Source organism: Ochotona princeps, chromosome 3, assembly GCF_030435755.1.
Source record: "Ochotona princeps isolate mOchPri1 chromosome 3, mOchPri1.hap1, whole genome shotgun sequence".
Taxonomy (NCBI): Eukaryota; Metazoa; Chordata; class Mammalia; order Lagomorpha; family Ochotonidae; genus Ochotona; species Ochotona princeps.
The window spans coordinates 18166144-18188411 of record NC_080834.1 but is presented as its reverse complement, the minus strand read 5'-3'; the positions used below and the strand labels follow the sequence as shown (position 1 = coordinate 18188411).

The 22268-nt window shown below is 47.7% G+C and overlaps 1 protein-coding gene across 10 annotated transcripts in view; it reads right to left on the bottom strand.

Annotated features, from left to right (window-relative positions):
* Positions 1–1800: 1800 nt before the first annotated feature.
* SCHIP1 (schwannomin interacting protein 1) overlaps positions 1801–22268 on the bottom strand; it is a 720286-nt gene continuing 699818 nt past the window's right edge. For all 10 annotated transcript variants that reach the window (XM_058661488.1, XM_058661492.1, XM_058661489.1 and 7 more), the window contains 5 exons: positions 13900–14017; positions 12800–12997; positions 11839–11962; positions 7916–8009; positions 1801–2438 (listed from right to left, as the gene is read on the bottom strand). In XM_058661488.1, the coding sequence (XP_058517471.1) occupies positions 2387–2438; positions 7916–8009; positions 11839–11962; positions 12800–12997; positions 13900–14017 (586 nt within the window). In that variant the 3' untranslated portion in view covers positions 1801–2386. The remainder of the gene's footprint in view (positions 2439–7915; positions 8010–11838; positions 11963–12799; positions 12998–13899; positions 14018–22268) is intronic.

Genomic DNA, 22268 nt, shown 5'->3' with positions numbered 1-22268 from the left:
GTTCAACACTGCAGGCACTGCTGCGGGAAGTTAGGCCACTTACTTTGGCATAAGCATTTCTCATAGCATTCTTCCTCAGTCTGCTTGCCCCAAAAGTTCCAAATTAATGAAAACTTCATCTTTTCATGCAGGGAAAACTTAGATACTGAAAAACATGGTTAGAGGAAAGTTAACACATGGTAGATGGTCTCCAAGTATGGCTCCCCAGTTAGGATCCCCAGGAGACCTGGACAAAATCTCCAGGCCAGGCTATGGCTCTCCCTGGGACAACTGACAGTGTGCTTGCATTGGGACAGGACCTCGGCAGTGTCCAGTGGCCCCAGGCAGCTCCTCTGGGCCATTGGCTGAAACACTGGCTGCCATACACAGCAAAGACCCAGCAGCCGTGCCTGGATGCTCAGGGCTGGGCTCCCCTGACAGCAGGGCTGTGACCTTTGGGCAAAGAGCATGGAGGACTCCATCTGCTCAGCTCAGCAGTGGGTACCAACCCATCCTGCTCAGCAGGCAGTTCACAAAACCAACGCACACTTAGGGGTTTCCTTCCTATCTCAAACGGAAATACCGACGGTTCACGAGAAGTGGTCCGTGTGCAGTGTAAGGTTGTTCGTTTTGTGGTAATCAAGCCCAGTATGAGCAAAGGCAATCCTATCAGGACCACTCCATGTAACTCTGAGCAAAGAAAGCAAAGACCATCTATTTTCCAAAGTTCAGTCTTCAGATGATGCTATGACTGAACGGCGAGAGCAGGTGGTGAGGGGATGGCCCTGGGTGTTGACTCCTGGAGCCTAGCTGATGGTTCTCTCATCCTGGCAGGGATATTCACTAATGAAAGCAATGTTCTAAAACTCTCCACCTAGAGGGAGCCAGTCTGTCATCTACTTTAGCATGGATCTTGAAGATTTGCTTGAAAGCAGAGTTAGAGAGAGAAGGAAAGACCAGAGAGAGATCTTTCAACTGCTGGGTTACTCCCCAAATGGCTGCAGTGGCAGGAGATGGGCCAGACTGAAACCAGCAGCCAAGAGCTTCTTGCAGGTCTTCCATGTGGAACAGGAAGACCATTGCCTTCGTAGGCCATTAGCAGGGAGCTGGACCAGGAGTGGAGTGGCTGGGACACAAACCATTGCCTGCCTGAGATGCTGGCACTGCCACAGCGTCAGCCTCCAGTCTTGGACTTTTTTAATTCACGATACGGTTGAAAGTTTTAAAATGATATCAACCAGCCTTGAAAAAAAAATATAAATGCAGGTGTTAGCTGTTCACATGATACGTTCAGCAAATGGGATTTTGCTGCAGGCGAAGCCTCTGCCAGATGCAGCAACTACTAAAACTGTAAACCGCTAAAGTTCCACATTGGTAATGTCCTTCTTAAAGTGACGTTCAGAGTGACACACAGGGAGACACAGGAGAATTGAGAAGAAGAACGCTAGGCAAACTGCTCTGACCTCTTTTAATTTCCATTCCTGTGTGCATGACTCCTTTCACTGAATAAGCCCCGGGAGTAACTGGGACACAGTTTGTATTACTTCTGCGAAGAAAACCATCCTGTTTTAACATGAAAAGAGGATAAAGTTATGGAATACTTTTAGCAGCAAACATACGACATGTGTCTCTGAGCAGAAATAACTGTGAGATTGGACGCTGGTCTCTCACACGTACAAGCGTGAATCCACACACACGCACGTAACACATCTTTGGCCTTTCGGAGTCAGGCACGCACACAGACAGGGTTTGGTCTGAAGGGGGAGTGAAAAGTGAGGGAGAGTATCAAACACAGGGTTTGCTAGTGAGCAAAAAGACGTATCATATGAAACAAAGTTTTAATTTTTATTTTACATATTTATACATAAAACTTTCAAGGAACCCTCTGAATCCAACAGAATGTTAATAGCACATCTAAAAATGAACTTCAGGTAGTCAACATTCACAAAATGTTGAAAACTGATTTAAAATATATATTACGGAGAGCTACGACTTCACTACGAGGCAGGCATGTATTTTTTTTTTTGACTTGTATAGCACCGTCATTTACAGTTCTTCTTTAAAACTACAGTGAAGAATGAAAGTGGTTACTGGTAAAATACTGCTCCAACTGAAAACCTCTAAAACAAATGAAAATAAAACTACCCTCCTTGAGTAACCATGGTTGGTGATGGTGTAAGTACTATACATTTTTGTAACAATATTTTATTAAAATGCCTGATATTAAGTGGCACGAGTAAAAAAGGAAAATAAATTAAGAAGCGAAGGCCAAACACTGGACATGAAGCTTCAGACATCATCAATGACTAACACTGGTAACTGTTTCCGTGCCACCTCAGCTACAGCATTTTTACAACCACAGAAGCAAAATGAATTCTAGTGTGTCCTCCGGTTCGGTGGCTTCTTTTCACTTTGTGGGCATCTTCTCTGCCAGGTGCTTCTGTTGACTTTCAGCATGTCTGTAAAACGAACCACACAGTCACTTAGGGTGAGGAGGGAAGAACCGAACTCCTGGCTGGTCGGCAGCAGCGACATGCTCCTGCAGGCAGAGTGGCTTTCGGGGAATGCGTGAGGATCAACAGCCAATCCTTCACCCACACTACCTACCCCTCTAAGTGTTAGACAACACTTCGTCCTGAGTGAGTCCCTGGAATAACCCGAGACCTACAGATGCCACTGTCTTTGGGAAGGGAAATGGTGTGTTTAACGTGAAGAGAGACTCAGTGTCCAGGAGACTTTTCTGCACAAACATTTCACTGTACTTTCTAGAAGCCCGGCCCACGGGGCTGAGGATTTGACAGTAGGCAAGATAAGGAGTTCCCTGTTCTGGTGAGTCCTGTGCTCCAACGAGAGACGATAAGCAGACAAACGGCAGGAGAGCAGAGAGAAAATAAAGGCTGCACAGAAAGTGAAACAAGGTGTTGTGAGCGAAACAGCTAGTGACCGCTTCTCACCTGCCCGCACATGGACAAAGTTATTAACCGAGGTTCCAGCAGAGCCTGGGTCCCATAGTTGAACTCCCTCTTACAAAAGCCAATCTCTCACCAATGGAGAGCCTCCTGCATGCAAAGATTCCCCAAGTATGCCCGAGTTCCCCCCCGCCATCCAGTTAATCCTAAGGGCGTGATTGTGCGGGCATGGTTGGAGTGAGTCTTATTCACCCAACTCTGCTGTAACAACCTGTGGACCCAAAGACGAGGCCTCCCAGCAGCCGGACAGCGGGGTCAGAAGGGGACAAATGACTATGCTGCTCACAACACTTGTCCTTTCTAGAGAGGACAAGGGTGTGGTGACTGCAACAGACAATGGTTCTGAAGCAGAACCTTAGGAAATGGTAAGTCAGGCAAGAGACAAACATCCGAGGCTATAGTTTCCAGTGGTCATCAGGGTTTAGAAACCGTTGGTGTGAGCCTGGACTTAGGTATCAGTGACATCGTTGGTTTCAGGCACTATGTCTCCTATCCACGGTCGAGGGAAGACAAACCACACTTTCGGAAATAGGGAAGTGACAAGTGTCTCTACCACACTGAGCAGCCCACTATCCGAGGGTGACAATCATCTAACCATAACAAACTTGTGAAAAAACCATCATCCGCTCCTTACTCCCCCGTCATCCCGGTAGCGATCATCTCATTGCCTCGCTGCTGTGTGTGGAGCAATGAGCCTTGGTCCTTCCCACCTCGCAGTCAATTCAGCACAATAAATACTCTGCTGCTCAGTGGCCACGATTCCACTGCAGCTTATTATAGTCCATGTGCTTGAAAACGTGCTGTGTGTGTGCAGACGCACCCACAGAAACATCAAAGAGTTTTCAGAAGGAAGAGCTCTCTGAGCAAACAGCTCAGAGAATATTAAGAATTGGGTGTTATTCTGAGACATGCAGAAAAAGGAAAATTTCATTAAAACTTTAAACAATGGGGAAGAAGGATTTTGGTTCATAAAACTAAAAGGTTCTCATTAGTAATTTACATCAAAGTCCTAATAAGACTTATTTTGCTCAGCTCCCAATCGTTTTTTTTTTTTTTAATCAAGGCTTGTTCTTGAGGACTTCCTGTGTCTTAGAAGCTCTGGGGACACAGGAGTGACCACAATATGGTGCCACCACTGCTTTCAGGGACGGACAGTCAGAAGGGCAGGCAGACACACAGAACCCAGTCTGATGATGAGAATACAGAACAGAGGTCTTAATCTGGTCTTGGTTTCGAGGTCTGGCTCATGGGACCCCTGGAGGTGTCTGTAGCACTCAGTAACATGGGATGGCTTGGGGCCAGTTTCACAGCAGGTGTCTGAGTGCAGGGTCATCCTTTTGGATAAAGAGTGAGGGACACCTGTGCCACCTGCTAAGATGGAGGAGTAGGGATTCTCACACTGGGAACACGTCACACGGGAGTGTGACAGCCAGCGAGGGACCCACACCCGTGCCACCTGCTGAGGTGGAGGAGTAGGGATTCTCACACTGGGAACACGTCACACGGGAGTGTGACAGCCAGCGAGGGAGGTCTGGGGGGGATGGCAGTGCTTCTCCAGAAGGATCTCAAATCTGCATGCTGAAATCAGCTGGGAGCTCTGAAAAACCAGGACGTCGCTTTCCCTCCATTCCAGCAACTGAAGCAGAAGCTCTCGTGGGTGGGACCCAAGCATCAGTAGTTAACACAGTTCCCCAAGTGACCTCAAAAGAAGGCAGCTCTGATGTGTCCTGACCCCTGCACTGGAAGGAGCTGGACAGGAAATGGGGAGAGGGGAAGCAAGCTTCCCAGCAGCCCCACTGCCAGCCCCTCAGACTTCTGCCATGTGCCTGTAGGAATCTTAACACCACCTGTAGGAAAGTAAGTGCCCTTGCCCCTCCCACCACCATCCAGTAACTCCCAGCACCATTTAGCACAAGAAACACAAGTTTCTCCCCACCAAACCAAGGATCTGGTAGAGGGATCTTGCCCTACCTAGGGTAGGACTGCTCACATTTAAAGGGTTCCATAAGCACTTGTCAATTTGTGATCCCTGGGCCTGGCACGGTAGCCTAGTGGCTAAAGTCCTCGCCTTGCATGCACTGGGATCCCATGTGGGCACTGGTTGTAATCCTAGTGGCCCTACTTCCCATCCAGCTCCCTGCTTGTGGCCTGGAAAAGCAGCTGAGGACGGCTCAAAGCCTTGGGACCCTGCACCCGTGTGGGAGACCTGGAAGAAGCTCCTAGCTTTGGATTGGCTCAGCTCTCTGGCCATTGTGGCCATTTGGGGAATGAATCAGCAGATGGAAGATCTTCCTCTATGTCTCTCCTCCTCTCTGTAAATCTGACTTTCCAATAAAAATAAACAACTTTTTCAAAAAAAAAAAAAAATTTTGAGGGCCCAGTGCGATAGCGTAGCGGTTAAAGTCCTCGCCTTGCATGTGCCGGGATCCCATATGGACGCCGGTTCTAATCCCGGCGGCCCCGTTCCCATCCAGCTCCCTGCCTGTGGCCTGGGAATGTAGTCGAAGACAACCCAAAGCTTTGGGACCTTGCACCTGCATGGGAGACCCAGAAGCTCCTGGCTTCGGACTGGCTCAGCTCCAGCCATTGTGGCCGCTTGGAGAGTGAACCATTAGAAGGAAGATCTTCCTCTTTGTCTCTCCTCCTCTTGTACATCTGCTTTTCCAATAAAAATAAATAAATCTTTAAAAAAAAATGTGACTCCTGGGACAGGAGCTTAGCCTGGAGGTTAAGACACCGCATTCCACAGCAGAGCCCCTCCGTTTGACTCCGAAGCCCTGCTCCTGACTGAGGCTTCACGCTCAGACAGCCTCAGAACCAGCAGCGACGGCCTGAAGAACTGGGTTCCTGCCACTCACTGGGAGACCCGGACCCAGTCCCAGCTCCAGGCTGCAGCCGCTACAGGAATCCGGGAAATGAGGCAGCAGATGGCAGCACCCTCTCGGGCTCTCTACTTTGAGTATGTAAATATGTGACTCCTCTCCTTTTAAGCCCCTAGTCCTGCCTACTCGTACACTGCAAACCTACACAGGAGCCCAACAGTTTGTGGGAGAGGAGAGAGGCTCCCAGTGTCTGCCTTAACAAGAAATGCCAGCCCCTGCTCAGAGGGCAGAGAGTTCTGCTGCCTCAAGGAAACTGCAGCGCTCATACGCTTTTTCAGGCCACTCTGTTCCTGGTTGTCTATTTCTCTCGATTGATTTCCCATGAACTCATTATCAGTGTGCATACGTGTTAGTGGAATCTGCTTTACAGCTATCTTTGGTGCAATGCCCGGATATGTCTGTAGATGGCAGTAGTACTGTTGGGTGTTGCTGTGACTGGCATGTTTCACATGCAGGCTGATGCTTGTGCAGAGCATGAAGAGGCCTACCGGCTATGGTCTCTCCCCACCCTGTTTTGTGGTGAGTGGCTATGTGATATTTCAAGCATATTATAATTCTTATGGATCAAAAGGCTAAACACACCAGGTCTGCTGCATCTATTTTGCTCCCAAACTATTTTTTCTAACACTACATGCTCAGCACTGTTTGTACCCAGGGTTCTCACTGAACTGCCGTCCCCTGTGCCCAGGGCACCATCAACCTCCTGCTTCAGGCTGCTCAGCGATGCTTCTGTATGTTGTGGTGATAAGCAATGTTCTGGCTTCCCTTGCCAAGATTTTTATTCTCTGAGTGTGGTTTTGGGGGTTGACAGCAATGATTACTCTTATTATCAGTTGATTATTTGTTTTTTTAATTAGTCAAGAAACAGAGAGGGCTCCCAACTATTGGTTCACCCCGCCTCCCCCCGCAACGGCCAGGTCTGGGCTAGGCTGAAGATGACAGCTGGGAACTCAACCCATGTTTCCCATGTGGCTGGCAGGGACCCACCCAGTCATCACCAGCTGCCTCTTGGAGAGTGAGGAACTGAATCCAGCCCCTGTGCTGCGGGAAGCAGGTCTCCCAACCTCCAGGCAATGCTTGTCCCTGTCTTCTGGATTAATGATTTCATAGGAACTGTCTCAAAAATGGTGCCACAGCAAATACAAACCTAAGACTAGTCACACTATACACATGCTTTATAATGCACACATGACATACAGTGTACACATATGATGAGATTGCCTAGTAGGCGTACTGCTAAGGAATGCAGGCACCTGGCCGGCATTAGCTTGCTTGCATTCTTCCCCTCTATAAAGAGAGGTGACTGGAGCCGAGCCCAGCTAGAAACTCGAGTCCTGGAGTTTCCCGGTGAGAACAATCTGGTGGTGATGGGACTGTGGAGAGACGCCAGGGGCTTGCCTTCTGGGCATGGCAGAGATGCTCAAGAGCTGGGCTGCAGAACAGCTGGTCCTGCTTTGTGACACCGCCACGTGGCACTCCCAGACTGGAAACGCGCCAACCCCGGCCGGCTTAGGGCCAGCTCCCTGGTGGGGATGGGGCAGTCCTTCAGGGGAAAGGTCTCTCGGGACGAAGCTGCTGACCTGATTTAGCAGGGGACATAAGAACTCCTAACGCACTGCCAGTCCATCAGAAGGACAGGATGGCTGTGGAGAAGCAAAGCAAAATACGCCAAGCACACACAGACAAAACCTGCAGCAACTCACTCACGTGGAGCCTAACAAGGTTGATCTCATACAAGTCGACAGCAGAAGAGTGGTTACAGCCCAGGGGAAAGCAACAATCGGTGAACGGGTACCAACTTGCAGCTGGCTAGATGTGAGGTCTGGAGGTATGCTCAGCCTGATGTGAGCACTATCAGCGGCTGAAACATCTCAGGGCACCCTATAAAGACCTACAATTTTTGTGCATCCATTTTAAAGTCCAAGGCAATGCACTTGGTAAGGGGGAGTTGTGGCTCCCTCCACCTAAACAGCTGACATCAGCATTCTTAAGGGAGCTATGCTTGCAAATAAGGGATGCAGCTCTCCAGAGCTCCTTCCTGTACCTGGGCTCCTCCCTGTTAGGTGAGCGTGAGGTCACACCCACCTGGTCCAGTCCTCGATGTCCACCAGCATGGCGTCCTGCTCCGTGTGCAGCTCGTCGCGGATGAGCAGTAGCTGCACCAGCTCCTCATTCAAGCCTGCGATGAAGCAGAGAAAGCCCAACCAGGTCAGGAGCAGCGGCCCACACAACACCGTCACGCGTGCCTCGTGGACCATCACAATAGGTCAAGCACCCAGACACAATCACAAAGACCTTTCCGTAAAGATGTCGACTTCTCCCACCGGCTCGAACCCCGGGGAAAAGTCACTAAGCGGAGAAACACGATCAGCGTGGAGAATCCGAGAAGTGTTGGAAGAAAAGGAATAGATAAGAAGGAGGTTTAATTTACGCTGCCATTTTTAGGGGGAAAATCACTGTGAATTGCTACAAAAAGAGCTTGTTACAAGCAGCTAAGCGATTCTGCCTTGAAGAAATGTGAACATCAAAGTAAGTTTCCCCACTTTGCTCTCAGGATGCTCCTGTCACACTGAGCATCAGAGCGGTCCCCGGGTGCCAGGGTGGATGCCAGCTGCAGAGGCTGCCCCACAGGAAGTAGGAAAGGCTTTGGCCGCCGGAAACAAGGCAGGTCTCCAATCTGAGACAGAGGGTGAGGCATAGGTCTGCAATAGCTAGATGTGTAAGACCCAAAGAAACAGGCCTTCACATCTCGGGACAACAAGGAAAACACTCCTTTGACTCCTATCAGGGATAAAAAATATGTAGTTGTAAGCCTATGGAATCTTGTCACAGTCAGTACATCGGATTAATCTGTCTCCTGCCTCTGAAGGATATGAAGAAGCCAAGCGCTGTGTTTCAGAGGCTAGTTTTGTGGCTGTGTGGATGAAGCTGCTGAGTGGAATGTCAGCTCCCATAAGAACACTGCTTTGAAACCTGGCTACTCCACTTCCCATCCAGTTTCCTGCTAAAATGCCTAGGAAAGTACCATAGGATGGTCTACACACTTAGGTCCCACCAACTAAAGAGGGAGGCCTGGATGGAGTTCCAGGCCCCTGGCTTTGGTTTGGAACAATTCTGGCCGCTGTGGTCACTTGGGGATTGAGCCAGCAGATAAAAGAGCTCTCTGTCTCTCCCTCCCTCTGTAACTCTGATTTAAAAAAAAAAATTTTTTTAAAGAAAAAGTGAGGGTATCTTTCCTGACTTGTGTCATGTGGGAAGCTAAGGATTGGAGCCTCTAGGTGCAGAGCGGGGGAGGGCACTTGTCTAGCAGGGGCTCTGGGCTGGGACCCAGGAAGAGAGACATCCCCTTTGCTCCCCTCACCACCCCTGGCTCCCCACGCCAGTGGCTTCAAAAGATGCAGACACCTGCCTGGAGCTGAGACTAATTTTCAACTTTAAGAAGAGAGAACAGTTATATACAAACAGGTCTAAAATTGTATCTACTCTGAGACAGCAATTTCATTATTTAAGAATTCAAAGAAATTGTTTTAGTGGTAGAATACCAGAAAATCTTTTTAGTCCTGGGGGGAATAACAATATTAACTCTCAAGTAAATTGAAAAGAATCCTGTGAATTCCAGGTTTCTTCATTAAAATGCTAAGCCACTTATCATGATCTTAGAATAACACTGAATGTGCTGAGTTGAATACATCTGTTTTGAACCTACTGGAAGCAGCTACCTGCCACAGCGGGCCCTGCGGCTGTCTGTGTACACTGCCACACACTGAAGTGTCTGTGCGACAAAATCCCAGTGGAAAGGAATCTCATTTCCTCCTCCCACCCCCAATGAAATTTTCAAGTTTCTGTTATGGAAATATCCACTTTGAAAAGTAAAGAAACTAGTTCAAAGAATCTCTAATGGATTCAGCCAGTTTCAACAATGATTAACACATGGACAATTTTGGATCCTCTACCTCTCTTTGTGGGGCTCAGGGGTGAAAGGGTCACTAATTTGACAAGATGGTGACTAACAGTCAAGGTCACTGGTAAACAAGATGGCAACTTGACTTTTTTTTTTTTTTTTTTTTAGAAAAGGGGATATATATTTAAAAACCAGAAAGTCCCCAAACTCTAGCTGGAGGGACAGGAAGGAAGAGCAAGCAAGTGATGAGCAGACTCCTGCAGAGCCCGACCCGTTCCTACACAGTGCCTGCCCACAAGGCAAGCTCCCGCCCTGAGGCCCACCTGACCCAAGAAGCAACCTCTCTATAGCCACAGCCCTCAGTCTTCTTGCCAGTCATCCTGTGCCCAGGCTGGAATGGTGGAAAAGTACTCAAAGCCAGGCCCTTTCTAGTGCAAGGTGTGCAGGAACATGACCAGCTCCCGGCGTGAGGGATCCCGGTGCCGCAACACGCACTCGGCGCACACAGTCGGTCTGGCTCCTGACCCGCACCGTTTGTTGCAGATGCCCAGCCCGGTGTCCAGGCCCGTGGCTCTGGATCCTGAGAGGCTGCCACGACTACTTGGTCTGTTGTCAGAGCAGCTGTAGCCAACTTCTGCTTGCTCTCCTTGCCCAGCTCTGAGGAGGCCGTGAGTGCTGTGGGCAGGTCACTCTCACAGATCCAGCACGTCCAGGCTCTGTTTTGCCTGATGCTCTGCCACCAGGTCCTGCAGCAGCTCCTCATCCGTCTTGGGGATGTGGCCACCATGGCCCTGAGAGGGACCCCAGATATCTGAGTTGTAGATCTGGCTCGCAGGCTGCCCAACAGGGACTGCTGGGGATCTCACGCAACGTTCTAACCGCTAGGCCAAACGACCTCCCACAAACAAACGTAAAACAAATTCTAGACATCATATCATTTTGTCTACAACTGCTTTAGCATGTATCTCTAAAAGGGACTTTTAAAACAAACAACCACAAATCCACAATATCTTCATCATAGCTAAAGTAAATCAGTCTTCAATAAGTTATTCAGTAAAGGTTTACATTTCTCAAATTGACTCATAAACGCTTTCTTATAGTTGATTTGTTAGAGTGCATTTGGATGACTTTTTTTCTTCAAGATTTATTTTACTTTTACTTGAGTTACACAGAAAAGGAGACACAGAGAGAAAAATGTCCTAGCTGCTGGTTCGCCTCTCAAATGGCTGCAAAGATTGAAGCTGGGCCAATCCTGAGCCAGGAGCAAGGAGCTTTCTCAGGATCTCTCAAGTGGACTCAGGGCCCAAAGAACTTGAGCCATCCTGTGTTGCTTTTCCAGGCCGTAAGCAAGGAGCTGGATTAGAGGTGCAGCAGCCAGGACACAAACTGACACCCACAGGGTACACGGCACTGTGGGCAAAGATTTAGGTTACTATGCCATGGTGCCGGCCCCTCTTGGTTCCCTTTGAATCTATAAATCCACAGGAGTTAATAGAATCCTGTGTTCTGGAGGCTAGAGGGATGGCAAACACAGGTGGTCCAACCACACTGCCTGGGTGGGAATGCTCTTTCACGACACAGAGCAACTGCCTGTTCTCCGCAGAACCACTCCCCTCGAGTGAACAACACTCACAGCCCTTTCAGGTGTCTCTTCTAGAAGTGCTTCCTCATTCTGGGGCTAAAGGGTCCCCTCTGTCACCCGCAATTGTCACATACTGGTTCCACTAAATGGGCCTAGTTTGATTTGATTCATGATGATGTTGATATCTAAGACAAATGGATGCATAAACAAAGCAGTAGACAGAATTATATAATAAAGGACTTGTAACTACTGAATTACATTCTAGAAACAGATGCTATGAGTCAAATACATGCACACTGTTATGAGTTGGGTATTCAAAAGACATAAAAAGGATCTGCAACCTTCCTGGATCTTGAATATTTTACTTAAAGTCTTTGAATATTTTACTGTTAAATAACAACACAAGAGCCTTGCGATTTTCTTCCTCTCTTTGGAAATGCAAAGGATGAACCCCGTGAATTGCTGAACAAAAACAGTAGTACCATCCCACTCCTTCATCCCACCTTACGCATTGCTCACACTTACTTTCTATCTGGGAATGGAGATCATTGACTATGACCTGTAGCTGCCCAATAGTCATGTCTCGCAGGTCGGTGGGTTTTAAACTCCTTTTCATCAAGCATTCACTTATGTGAGGCATGTGTGGCAGCTGAAGATACAGACGGGAGGGAAGAGAGACGTGAGCAGAGCTGCAAGCACGCTGAACACAAGATCCTGTTCTCCCTTAGGAGACCCACCCTCATCCACCCACTGCAATTTAGGTCCTGTGCATGCTTCATAGATTTCCGAGGCTGTGGCTTGCTCCATTACCTACTACTGGCATGCTACTGTGGCCACAATGCCACACCACTAGCATCAAAAGCCTTATGACTGGAATACCAGCTGTGAGAATCTAAGTCAATTATTAAAGCCCAAATTAATGTCAATGATGTGGATAAAATTAATGCTAATGCTAGTAGTTACTAATTGATACCAGTTGCAAACACTGTTGGATGTGATTTTGGTGCTTTATCTGCCTGGATTTTCAGACATGTTCTGACATCAGGTGCTCTCTCCATTTGACTGACTAGAGAACTGGGACCTAATGAAGTCTCTAGAACCCCAGGGAGCTCAATGGCGGAGCAGGACCTAGACTCCAAAGCCCAGGGCTCTTCTTCATGGTGTGACACTGCCCTTATTGACAGCCATAATGAGAACTAGAGCAAGTGGGAGTCTGCCACCAGTAAGAGGTTCTCGGCATCCACGTTTAGCTGATATTGCCTGTAAGGAACATGTCAGATAGGAATCAAGTTAACTTTTGTGAAATCTGTTGCTTCTGTATCTTTAAGTGGAAGATACAATAGGAAGGGAAAGAAACACATTGCATTATTTCTCAACTACAGTACTTTTTACAGACCGCCTTGGAGAAACCCCGGTTTGCATAACTCCGGGAAGGGACTGGGCCAGCGTCAGCCACTGGCAACCCTCAGATGCTCGTGCTGCTTACAAGATCAGCGACGGGGGACTTTTTCCTGTTCTGTTTTTCCACTTCGACTTGCATTTTGGCCATTGGTTTGGCCATGGCGAGGGCCATTTTGGCTTCAGCCTGCAATTTCTTTTGCCTAGTGAGGAAGTCCATGTCATCCAAGGATTCAGATTCCTCTTCAGTAGTGTCCCTGTCGGAATAGGAGGAGCTCTGCTTGCTCTGCAAAGGGAAAACAAGCAGGATAGCAGGCTGAGTGCTCCATGCCAGCTAGCATCATCTCCAGAGCGGTGAGGACACGCCTGGGCCCCTCTCCGGGGCCCAACTCCCTCCATCGCCCCAACCCAGTGCTGGATTGGATCCAGATGAACCTCAAGCCACATCAAAAAGCTCTATTATGCAACAAACTCTTGATTTTAGCACAGCCAGAAAGGGCAGTCTAATCAACAGGTAAGCAACATTTTCCAAGGACCTTTACAGACCTGTCATATTTATGACAAGGCTGAGACATTTATTTGATTCTTGGTCTCAAAATCTTCCTAAAGTGACCAGACAACCAAACATTTATTGCAGGGTAAAGGCACTGGGCTGGACCTCAGAGAAGACAGGCTCTCAGGGATCCAATTTTTTACCTGCTTGTCTTGGGTTAAAAAAAAAAAAACAGATAAGTGATATAGACACTGTTGATAGACAGGAGAGAATTGCAGCAAGCACCCAGGATTATTTAGGCAACTTCTGTAATAGGCAGGAAAGGAATGAACTCCTACTTTGAAGCCTGGTAGGGGGTAGGAATTGGTACTCAGCATGTTTTTCCCTTGATAAAGTTTTGGAACATATCTGATTTCTTATGGTTTCATAGGAAAGTGATTGCTAACTTTAAAAAAGCTTCTATATTCTTTAAAGTCTCAACTCTGATTCTTCAATCATTGTCCAATTTTAGGAGCATGCAATTCTAAGCAACATTTGTTTTTTCACCTACACAAAGTCTGTTCCTGATTCACAGCAGAAAAACAGCTGAAAGCCGAGGAAGGCAGGCCGCTGGGCGCCGCTGGCAGGCATCAGGGCTCACCATGGGGACAGGGGCGTGTCCAGGCTGGGCGCCACTGGCAGGCGTCAGGACTCACCATGGGGGACAGGGGCGTATCCAGGCTGGTTTCGGTCTTGCTGTCGTCAGCATCGCTGTCCTTATCGCTGCCACTGTCGTTGACAAAGCAGATCTGCAGGTTCATGCCACTCTGCAGCCTGGGCACCAACAGACAGAACACACACACGATTTGGTGACTTGCTGCCAGGCCACAAGCCAACACAACTACCAGACTATGTGAACAGAATCAGCTTCATGGGGAGAGGTGAGGGCCCAATGTTGAAGGATTTCCTAATACTCTGGTAGAGTTTGTCTATGTCAACTTCAAGTTATAGGAAAAATACTTTAAGGCCACCTACGTCTAGCAACCAGCACAATACCAAACACACAGTTGATCTACCCAAAAAGATCTGAAAGAAGCCATTACTTAATTGCCAAAAGCCAAGCAAAGGGGCTTTCTGATGTCATTCACTCAGAACAGCATCACAGCTTCGCCCCTGAGTCCAAGGAAGCCCGATCCCAACGCAAAGCTCTGCGCACTCCTTGCAGCACTCGGGCTGTCCGAGGCAGGCAGCGCCGGGACGATGCTGTGGGAACAGTACACAGGCGGGGCCAGCCGTGCATCTCTGTTTCAACTCTCTTTTGAAGTGGCAAATTTGCAGTGTGGCCTCTTGAGTATCCCCCAGTCACTATGTGAGTCTAGAGCAAGCCAAGGCAAGAGGCGGCTCCCGGGCAGGCTCCTCAAGCGCAGGCTGAGCAGATGCTGTCTCTGCCAACATGATTACTGCAAAGAGCAACTCCTCCGCTCCTTGACATTTGTATTTGACTTTCACAGGATTCCGGTGGCAAGTGCACTTTGCAGAAATGCCTCCGATGCAAATCTTAGGTGTTCCTTGACTGGGGGCGGGGTACCCAAACAAAATGAGGTGGTGGTGAAGAGCTTAATTCCACACAGGCAAGGCGACTGTTACAGGGGGTGACTGCCACCTATTGTTAGACTCTGTAATGACTAAAAACTTTAGCTTCCGTCTCCTGCCCTGCCAGGGCCCGCCTGAGCAGGGAGGCAGGGCAGGGTGGGGGAAGCAGGCGACAGGCTTGGCTGTGATCAGCTCAGTGAGCTGCAAGTCAGTTGGACTGAGGTTTTCTCCAAGAACAGTCCGTAAATTCTCTGAACCTCAAGCTTGTCCATTTGTACACAAAGCTGACCAACACTTGGCACTTTGGAAGAAAAATAGATAGAATTTGATCAAGGACAGGTATGAGGTGACGAAGAAGCTCCTAGGATGCTCTCATCCAACACGGGAATATCCAGGTTTGAATCTTAGTTCGGGTCTGCTTTCAGCTTCCTGCTAGTCACCACCTTGGAGGCAGCAGGTGATGGTTCAAGCGCTTGCGTCTTGGCCGCCATGAGGACACGGGAATGGTGTTCCTGACTCTGGCTCCTAGCTTCGGCCCAGCCCTGCTTCTGCTACTGTGGGCATTTGGGGGGGGGGAACACAACAGCAAATGGGAGATTTGTTTCCTCTCGCAAAATAAATAAATGAATAAATAATAATGCTAAAAAGTTAAGAGAGCCAAGTTTAGAGCTTGGCATCAGGCAGGGTCTCTTCCACTTTGCACTCGCTGAGATGCTAGACGAAGCAGCACTGAATTCTAGAGGTGCTGTGAATTCTCCATTTCATTTTTTTAAGATTTATCTATTATTATTGCAATGGTAGATTTATAGAGAGAAGGAGAGACAGAGAGAAAGATCTTCCATCTGCTGCTTCACTCCCCAAGTAGCTACAATAGCAGGGGCAGAGCTGACCCGAAGCCAGGAGCCAAGAGCTTCTTCTGGGTCTCCCTCACTGGTTCAGAGACCCCAGAACTTGGGCCACCCTCCACTGCTTTCCCAGGCCACAAACAGGGAGCTGGATGGGAAGAGAAGCAGTCGGGATACAAACTGGTGCCCATCTGGGACCCAGGTGCTTGAAGGGGAGGATTAGCCATTTGAGCCATTGCACTGGGCCCGAGGTACCATGACTTTCTACAGAGACTGCCAAGGCTACTTGCTCTAATACCTCCAGCCACGTCAGAAAAACCCCTACCACCTCGTCACACCAGATAGCCTATGCAAGCTGTCTCTAACCCTTAGGCAGTTCTGTCCCGCTGAGTGGGAACTTGTTTCCTTTTCACGTTTTCCCATTGAATGTGTTTTTCTGTGAAAGTCTATATGTTCAGGTTACTCTGATCATTCATAAGTTTTCAAATTTAAGTATGTGTACTAGCTCCAAAAAAAACAAAATCAACCCACTTTTAATAAAACACAAGATCTATGTTTTGTAAGATTGGTGGGAAGGAAACCTCAAATAAAAAAAGAGATACAAGGGCACTTCAAGAAGTTTGTGGGGAAAATGGCATTAAAGGTTAAGTTTATTTTGGGCCCAGCGCAGCAGCCTAGTGGTTAAAGTCTTGCCTTGCTTGTGCCGAGATTCCATATGGGTGCCGGTTCTAACTCCGGCTACCCCATTTGCCAGACAGCTCCCTGCAGTGGCCTGGGAAAGCAGTAGAGGATGGCCCGAAGCCTTGAGACCCTGCACCTGCATGGGAGACCTGGAAGAGGCTCTGGGCCCCTGGCTTCAGATTGGCTCAGCTCTGGCTGTTGAAGTCGCTTGGGGAGTGAACTAGTGGACGGAAGATCTTCCTCTGTCTCGCCTCTTCTCTGTATATCTGACTTTCCAATAAAAACGAACACATCTTTAAGAGATAAGTTTATTTTTGTGCAAACAAGATTTGAAAATATGTTTTTAAAATATGCCTTTTCCCATGTTTTTTCAAAGATTTTTTTTTGTATGTATGGGTTAACTTTTGTTTAAAACTCCATTTGTATGACTATTTATTATTATTTATTGCCATGTGACCAATTACTCCAAAAACCTAGCAGCTTCGAAAAACAAGCATTCATCATCAGACAGCGAGCATCTTAGGCCTTGGGCATGGCTCAGCTAGGACCTCTGCTTCAAGGGCTGCCCAGGCTGCAGTCAGGGGGTGCGAACTAGAGCGTCGGCTAGTTGCCATGCCCACGTGCCTCAGTTTCTCATCTGAGGCTGTTGCTTCTTTCACAGCCATCGCCCGGAGGCTCCTCAGCTCCTGTGCATGGGTTGACTTTTTTAACACCAAAATAAACCTGTATTTTAATTGCACTACTCATGAAATTAAATTTTTTTTTGTTTAAATTTTCTGAAAGGCAAAGTTATATAGAGAGGGTGAGAAGATTGAGAGATTGTTCTATTTGTAGTGGCCAGGGCTGAGCAGACCTAAAGCCAAAAGCTTGGGTCTCTCACATAGGTACAGGGCCCCAAGAACTTGGGCCATCCTCTGCTTATCTCCTAGGCACATTAGCAGGGAGCTGAATGCAGAGTGGAGCAGCTGGGACTTGAACCTGCACCCATATGGAATGCCAGTATTGCAGGTGGCACTTAACTTGCATTAACAGCTTAATGTTGGCCCCATGACCCACAAACTTTGGAAGTTCTTTTGTATATTGTAAGTGCGATGCCAAATGCAAAGATTATTTAGCCTTTTCTGTTTACTGAGTAGATAAAATTTTGAAAAAATGGCCACAGGACATGCAGATTATACATACAAATGAGCTATTTTCGCAAAATAAACTTGAAAACATCCAAAAACGAATATTTTGATTCTGAAGCAAACTTAATAATACCTTCTGCTTTTTTGTCTCCAAACTGGGCTTTTTTGTTGTTGCTGTTAAAGATTTATTTGTTTTTATTTAGAAGGAAGATTTACAGAGAGAAAGAGACACCAAGAGAAAAAGATCTTCCATCCACTGGTTCGCTCCCAAAATGACTACAATAGTTAAGGCTGAGCCAATCCAAAGCCAAAAGATTCTTCTGGGTCTCCCATGTGGGTGAAGAGGTCCAAGGACTTGAGTCATTTTCTGCTGCTTGCCCAGACCATAGGCAGAGAACTGGAGCAGCTGGGACACGAACCCGTGTCCATATGGGATGCCAGTCTTGCAGTTGGAGGATTAGCCTGTTGACCCACAGTGCAAGCCCCACCAAGCGGGACTTTCTGTGAATGACCTGCTCAGCTCTACACCACCTATCCCACAGGACATTTCTAATTCCAGCAAGGCAAAGACAAAGGACTGTTGGGGTGAAATTTTTGAAAAGGAGAGAAAAGGGGAAAAAAAGCAAAACACCTTCGGTAGCACTGGAGAAAATCGCCTTAGTCCCACATACTCACAGTGGGGCCCTGAGGCTGAGGGCCACTTGCCTGTAGTGATATCACAGCCAGTGTTTCTCCTAGGAACAGGGAATGGATGTGACATAACAGCAAATGCGGCCCAGGGGATTTGAGATGTAAAGACATCTTAAAACAGGCTCAGACTTCAAGGAGGATTTGTTTTTCTTTAGCCTTTAAGCAGGCTTTAAGATGATGGTGATGACTTCTGGTGAAACTGGGCCACAGCTCTCCTCCCTGACTCTGGGCTCAGTGGAGACACCAGGTCTGCCAAAACCTCTGTGCTATAGATCAATGAACCGGGAAGCTGGGTGCCACCCTGCCCTAGGCACGCAGGGTTGTTCTTGGGGTTCACTTCTGACATCGGGCCTTGCTGTTAAGCAGCCAGGCAAAATGCAGGCTGCAGAATCTCCCTCTCTTAAACCCTTGCCGGGGGGGGAAACAAAGGGCAAGCCTCATCTTGCTGAATGTAGACATGATTTTTAGGTACCTGGTTCAAGGTGACTGGGTGTTTCTAGAGGCAGGGAGCAAGAGCGTTAGGTTCAAAGGCTGCCAGGAGTTGACTTTGCCTATCGATTCCATTTTTAAAAGGTCTGGCTTCTGGTTAGCCCAGAAACCACCTTTTCCTTAGACAACACCTTATGCAGTAACTCCAGCCAACAGTGCTGCCAGTTGGAGGAGGGCAGCTGCACAAATTCTCAGAAATCTGCAGAGACGCACAAGGATGTCCGTGGGTCATCCTGACATGAGCAGAGTGACCGATGGCACGTCAGCGTCTAGGCCAGAAATGAGTGGGCATGTGGTCCAGATGCTGCCGCGCAGCAATGTCTGCCTGGCACCGAGAGCTTCAGGGACTCCCGTGCTGCCTTCCAGCTACCGACACGTCAGGTACTGCTAACACGTGCGTGGACCCGGGCAGAGGGCAGGCCGCAGCAGTTGCGGATGACTCAAGAGAATATCAAATTCTCTTATCAGCCACACGGTGACAGCACTTGGGTCTTAGGGACAAGAACAGTTTATTGCCTGAGAGAAACGCCTGTGTGTGCCTCCAGAAGGGTGGTGGCCACCGTGAGTGGAGCCTTCAGCCTGGGCTGTGGACCGGAACCAGGCTGTTCCAAGGTGCTTCCTAACTGCCTTGATGGGCACCTCCCAGCCCCAGCTTAGACCACGGCAGGAACAGAGGACAGGCTTTGGTAAGCTGCTTCCTCACCCACTATTCTTTACCTACTTTCACAAGCAGCACTGAATTTTTCATAGGTCCGTTCTCTCCGTGGGCTACCTCTCTGTGGATTTTAGGCAAGACAATGTTTACTAAAAAACCATGCCTTGTTCCAGGCCTGGGACAGCCTCTCCTAGTGTGCCTCCCCCTATGTGATGCAACTACACAGTGCCCCCATGGAGAGGTGAAGTCTGTTTCCCTACCTCTGGACTTGTGCCCGGACATGGTTAACAGATGGCAAAGGAAGGCTGGGTGAATCAGCTGTGACTCTCCCTTACTGCCCACCTAACTACCCCGCTGGGAACCCTGCAACCAGGCTCAGAAGGTGTCCAGGCCAGCCTGCTGGTAACAAGACACTTTGCAGCACAGAGCTGAAACAGCAGCTGTCCCAACTGAAGCCCCAAACCCGCACTGAGGCTAATCCAGAGCAGAAGAGGTGCCCCACCCACTTGCAGTGGGGTGCAAACACCAGGTGAGCCCACCCGGGCCTGGCTCCGATCAGCACGTTGCCCAGCTGACCTAGTGGTCACTAAGCAGAAATAAACGCTTATGGCTGAGCACTGCTCATCTGAGTCTCATTTAACCATGTACCGTGACTGCGGCAATAGGCACCCTTACTACGTGATCACAAAGCCAAGTGCCAGTGGAATTTTGAATTTACATTTCAACCCACGTTTGGATTTATTAGAGATGCCACCCAAGTCTGCCAAAATAAAGTTAAAGGGTCTGCAGACCTTATAATTGCCCATAATTTCAAGGGAATCATATGGCTTTCCTTAGCAAACGGAGCAAGAGGGAACTTTCCATGTATTTCCGGATTTCAAGCTGCACTGCTCATTATCAGTCTGCAACCAGCATGGTCTGGGGACCACCGGCCTCACTCTGCCTTTGTAACTCACTATCCTCCAGTAGTTTGTGGCTGGACCATTAAAATATATTATTTCTTTCATTTTAATGAATCTTTGATGCATTATTCAAAAGTTTTATACATAATGGAAAAATTCCCGAGTTCTCATAGCCTAGCCTTTTCAGTTTCTTGAGAATTTCAAAGGGGATTGGGCATAAAACATGCATAGTAACCACGCAGGGGTAGACAAGCTCATGCATGTTTCTGAGAATTCGTCACAAAGCAGCACGTGGGAAGGACTAAAGTCTGAGCCCGCTTGGGAGGTGTCTCGCGTGGGACGCTTCCTGTCTCCCCGGCTAAAGAGAAGCCCGCTAGGCCTTGACAAACTGTCAAATACTGTCCCCGCTCTGCAAACTACACCTCTTCCTCTTCTTCCTCTTATGATTGTTCTAGATTGACATCGACCATGAGTTATTCAAACGCCTATCACCGCTTAGGAAAAATGAAGATGTTTCTGCTTTCCAGTGTTCACAATGCTGTTTCTTACCGTATTTTGCTGGCACTGTGTTCACTCACTGTCTTTTGTGGAGAGGTATGTAACACATAGGATGATAACTGACTGAACTTAAAGAATGGCATTTTCAACAGCAGAAAATACTGAATATATGGATAGCACACACACACACACACACACACACCCTACAAATGGATTTTTACAACTAAATAAGGTAGAAAATTTAATACATTATTCATTTACTCATGAATCAGGTAATAACAGCACTGTAAACTTCAGTTGCCAACAGGTTGGTACTCAGTAGCCACCAGGGCTCCTTTAGTTATTTATGTTTCTTGCTGGCTCCTGAAGGCATTTTATGGTTCAAGACCTTCACATGAAATGTAAGTGCAGTGGTGGGAACAGGAGAAAAAGCCTGGCTTTTTAAATAGCTACCAAGTGCTAGGACCATCAGATCACCATGTACATGCATAAAAATGTGGACTATACACAGCATGGAGAAGCGAATAAAAACGACAGTCCACACTCCCTGTGCTACATGAGGGGATCACAGAGTTCATGGGAAATAAAACGGAAAGACAGGTTTTCTTAGGTGCAAAAACACTCTGAAACCCATGCGTATGAGGAGCCTTCGGAAGGCTCACAGAAAATGTATATTAGGAAAAGACTATGAACTCGAATACACCTTTCAATTCCATTTCCCACAAACTTTAAAAAGTACATTCATCCCAGATTCTATGTAATTACAACACAATGTAATTAATGAATAAATTTAATAAAAAAAAATAAAAAAAAAGAAACACAGAAAAAAAAAAGTCCATTCATATGTAGAAAAATAAACACTTGTGCAACCTGGATGTATTAACCAAGAAGAACAGAAAAGCAGGGAATCGGAGCTGGTGTCCCGGTGCACGGGCTAAGCCGCTCTCTACACTGGCATTCCATCCTGGAGTGATGCTTTGGTTCGACCCCTGGCTGCTCTGCTCTGATACAGCTTCCTGCTAATACATCTGGGAAAGCACGATGGTCCAAGTACTCGGATCCCTGCCATTCAACAGCAGGCCTAGCTAGAGTTCAAGACCCCAGGTTGGGCTTGGCTTGGCCTTAGCTGTTGTTACGATTTGGGGAAATGAACCAGGTGATGGAAAACCTCTCTCTCCCCATCACTTTGCCTTTCAAATACATATGTACACAAGCAAAGAAATAAATCTTTTAATAAAAAGTGTGTTTTTTTTTTTTTTTTTTTGATTCAAAGTTACAGCAAGGGGCCTGGTGCAATAGTTCAATGGCTAAATCCTCATCTTATAAACGTAACAATGCCAGTGCTGGACACCACTTTGTGTCCTGGCTGTTCCACCTCCTATACAGCTCTCTGCTTGTTGCCTGGGAAAGCAGTTGAGGACGGCCCAAAGCCTTGGGACCTGCACTCAAGTGGGAGACCTAGAAGCAGCCCCTAGCTTTGGATGGGCTCAGCTCCAGCTGTTGCAGCCATCTGGAGAGTGAACCAGTGGATGGAAGATCTCCTTGATTCTCCTTCTCTATGTAAATATACCTTTCAAATAAACATAAATAAACCTTAAAAAAAAG